General features: G+C 36.2%; 1 protein-coding gene across 1 annotated transcript in view; it reads left to right on the forward strand.

Moving 5' to 3' along the window:
• The window catches only part of LOC112144874 (interferon alpha-inducible protein 27-like protein 2A), a gene marked incomplete at its 5' end in the record, with an annotated part of 6,039 nt that extends 4,266 nt beyond the window's left edge, over window positions 1–1,773 (forward strand). The window contains 1 exon segment of the mRNA XM_024269721.2: window positions 1,129–1,773. Within this exon segment, the coding sequence (XP_024125489.1) occupies window positions 1,129–1,247 (119 nt within the window).
• Between the last annotated feature and the right edge of the window lie 1,972 nt (window positions 1,774–3,745).

Consider the following 3,745-nt stretch of genomic DNA (forward strand, 5'->3'; position numbering starts at 1 on the left):
AACAACATCCACTGTTTCACAATACAAAATGTATTTTAAAAATGAATTATCAAATGGCAAATGGAATTGTAAAATGCATAGCCATGTGAAAAGTAACATCAAAATCCCATTAAAATGCAATTGATTTTGTTTTTTTTTTAAATTATTTTTTTAAAATTGTCATATTGAATTGTAATTTTGCATATTGAATTCTTAATTCCAAAATGAATTTTCATATTGCAAGTCTGGATTACATATTGAATCGTTAATTGAGAATTGCATAATATTTTGAATTATGGCTTAAAAAAACGTTCATATTTAGGTCATACAGATATATATATATATATATATATATAAGGTGCACCAAACCATAAGGTGCATTAAACAGGACTAAAGAGTTGAATGTAAGTCTGTCAGTCAGAGTTTAACTGTAATTCTAGAACTAACATGCTACATGTTAGCCACATTAAAAGCATTAGCCATGTTACTGGATTCTCAAACCTCTAACCTTGTTTCCAACATGTAAAAAAAACAGACTAATTGCGGTAAAACAAATGTTACTCTGACTATGCTAACTCCCAACCTTGTTGGTAAACACATTAAAAACACACGTATGACACGCTACACATTAGCCTCGTTAGCATATTCACAATAACATTTTGACAGAGCCCCACCTACCTCTCAAATCACTTTGACACCAGTAAGCACAACCATAATTAATGCATAAAAGCACTTTGGATTAAAAGGCCCATTTTTAAAGGAAAAAAACAGCTTTTAAGTGCGCCTTCTATTTGGATGCAAAGTATTGTTCATGAATGAGTTGCTCAAGAGCATTAATAAGAGTAATGTATGCAAAAATGATGTCAGCTGCATGTACAACGCTTGTCACTTCAGTCACCAACACGCTAAACACTGTGTAGAGCTTTTACAGACAGTCTGTGGTTCACATCAGGACAACAGTACAGTTACCTCCATATCTGCTCACTGCTGGTTTCCTGGATCAGGTGTGTTCATCCAAAATCAGAAAAAACCCACGTCAGCTACTAAGCAGCAATCAATGACAGGAGACCAGGCAGGGTTTGATCGTTACCACTAAGGTTTCTGCAGTAGTGTTTAGCAGGACCATGAATGTTTCTTCATGTTTTGTAGGTGCTGCTGGTCTGTCAACCTCTGCCAGTGCAGCTGTGGCCGCTGTCGGAGGAACTGTCGGGGCCGGTGTGACCTCTGCAGTGGGATGGCTGCGCAGCCGTTTCAGTGATCAAAAATGAACTTTTTTGACACTCATCTGCATTTGGTCTGACACAAAGTTCTGTCTTCTCTGAAATTTTGGGGGTTTGTGTGTCTTTCAATCAACACATTTGACAATCCAGTAATATATGTTGTTCATGTACATTTGCACTGTTTTTCTCACTAAAAACTCTAAAAATAACATCTCCATTTTGTGTTTTTTACCATTTAAATTGATCTAACACTATTATGAAATAAAATAAATTGTAAAATAATGATTATATATATTGAAAATTCAATGTCTTCTGGAAATAGAGGCAAATACACGCATTTGTAGGACATTCTCTGACCCTTTCATAGTCAAAATTAGCAGAAAAGTTCAGGCGGACATTTTGAGTCTTAGGCCTTAAAAGTGATTGTCAAGCAGCCATTTAGAGACACTTTTGTGTCAACAAAGCTGCTTGTTATTTCTAATAAATTTCATGACTTCCTTCTTGGCATGGATTCTTGTCTTCAGTTTTTTTTTCCTCTTGAACCCTTTGTTCCAATTAAAGTATGAAATTATGAGCAAAATCTAATACAAGGAAGCTTTTTCATATTATAAACTTGAATTACCTAAAGTGGCTGGGGAATTTGGAAAGATACAAGAAATATTCATAATGAAAACTGAATTGTTAGGCTGAAATACTTTTTATCCTAGTAACTCTGAAGAACTTATTGTCATTAAAAAAAAAAGCATGAAAATGACATCTACAGTTTCAGGTCAATGAATGTAACAAGATAAATAAGAAATGTAAACAGTAAATGTGCTAAAACTGACCCAGTTTTAAAGATGCAATAAAGAAACAAAAATATTCTAAATGTAGAAAATGATCATTCTTGGAATAAAGTTGGAGGCTGACTCCACCCACAGCTGAAATGTGAAAATCCAGTCAGAGGGGTGGGGCTGAGAGCAGGACTGTTTTCATCACTGGAGCTGCTGATCATTCATTTCATTCATTTTCCTGACCGCTTCGCCCCTTTCGGGGTCACAGGGGTGCCTGAGCCTAACCCGGCTGCTAACCTATGAGGCATGTTTTTGGAGGAAGCCAAAGTCCCCGGTGAAAACCCACGCATGCACGGGGAGAACATACAAACTCCACACAGAAAGGTCCCAAATCCCCCAGCCAGGATTCAGACCGGGGCCTTCTCGCTGAGAGGCAAGAGCGCTAACCACTGGGCCACTGTGCAGCCCACTGCTGAACATGGCATAAGATTTGTGAAACTTTCATTGTTTTACCAATCACAAAATTCAACTGTAATACCTCAATTCAACCTTTAGGGGGCAGCACATAGACGGGTTTGGACTATATTTTCATGAATCTAACAAGTTTATTTTAATTTGTCAAAAATTTGGCAATGACCAACAGACAACACTTTTAAAGACCCATTTATAGAGGTCAACAGCCAAAAACAGTTGATTTAGAGTTTGGTACCTTTTAAATAATGGAATTAAGTTGCACAAAGACAATCATCAATTAAGGTTGTATAAAGAAATATGTTTGGAGGAAACCATTTATTAAACATCTACAATTGTAGATATTGTATGGTGAGAGGAAGGGTTTTGACTTTAATAGATTTGTTCATTCACTCTTCAGTGAAAGCCTTTAGATGACATTTGAAGAAGGGATTTGTTTTTCTAGCATTATAGTTACAGGTACATGGCACAGGAATCAAGATGATGTATTAGTTCAGTGTTTTTTCAACCAGTGTGCCGCGGCGCACTAGCGTGCCGTGAAAGATGCTCAGGTGTGCCACGGGAAATTATTCATTTTCACAGATTTACAAACATTTCCAATCACCAGGAGATCAGCTCTGTTTTAATCCAAACCGGCCCTGTGAAAACACGGAATAGTTAGAAATATAAAAGACCATAAAATACTTTTTTGTGTGTTTATTTGATTCCAATAAAGACTTTTGAATAAGAATGACGGTCCTGCGATTTAGCCACAGCTAGCTGTTTCTTTGGAAAAGCTCCCCCCCTCCAACTGTCTCCACCAATCATTCTTGGATCATCTCATCAGTCTGACCAATCAGAAGTTGTTAACATCCTCACTTTTTTGTTGTGATTTGGCTCAAAGTCTCACAGTTCCAACAAAAATAAAAACTAAAGTTTGTGTTTAGCGTTTAGCTTCCCGTGGGATCCGGTGTCAGACCGTGGATAAAATGAACAAAATAATGAAGCTCAGAGATGCAAGTCTGTCCAGCATCAGCATCAGTTTTTGGACCGCATCTCCCATAATGCATTGAGTTTAAGTGACTGCACTTCTGCACTATGCTACTAAAATTAAAGAATGTATTCACCTAAAAATAAATAAAGCATTTTTGTTAAATAAAAAATAGTAAAACGTCAAAATGTTCACTTTTTGTGTTGTTACAATTAAACATATATATAATGTTTTTTGTGTGTTAAAAATAAGCATATTGTGATCATATATTTCAAAAATGACAGTTGCTCTGGCACAAACATTTAAGGAAATATATATAAAAAACACACTTT

The sequence above is a fragment of the Oryzias melastigma genome, linkage group LG22 (genome assembly GCF_002922805.2).
Source record: "Oryzias melastigma strain HK-1 linkage group LG22, ASM292280v2, whole genome shotgun sequence".
In the NCBI taxonomy this organism is placed as follows: Eukaryota; Metazoa; Chordata; class Actinopteri; order Beloniformes; family Adrianichthyidae; genus Oryzias; species Oryzias melastigma.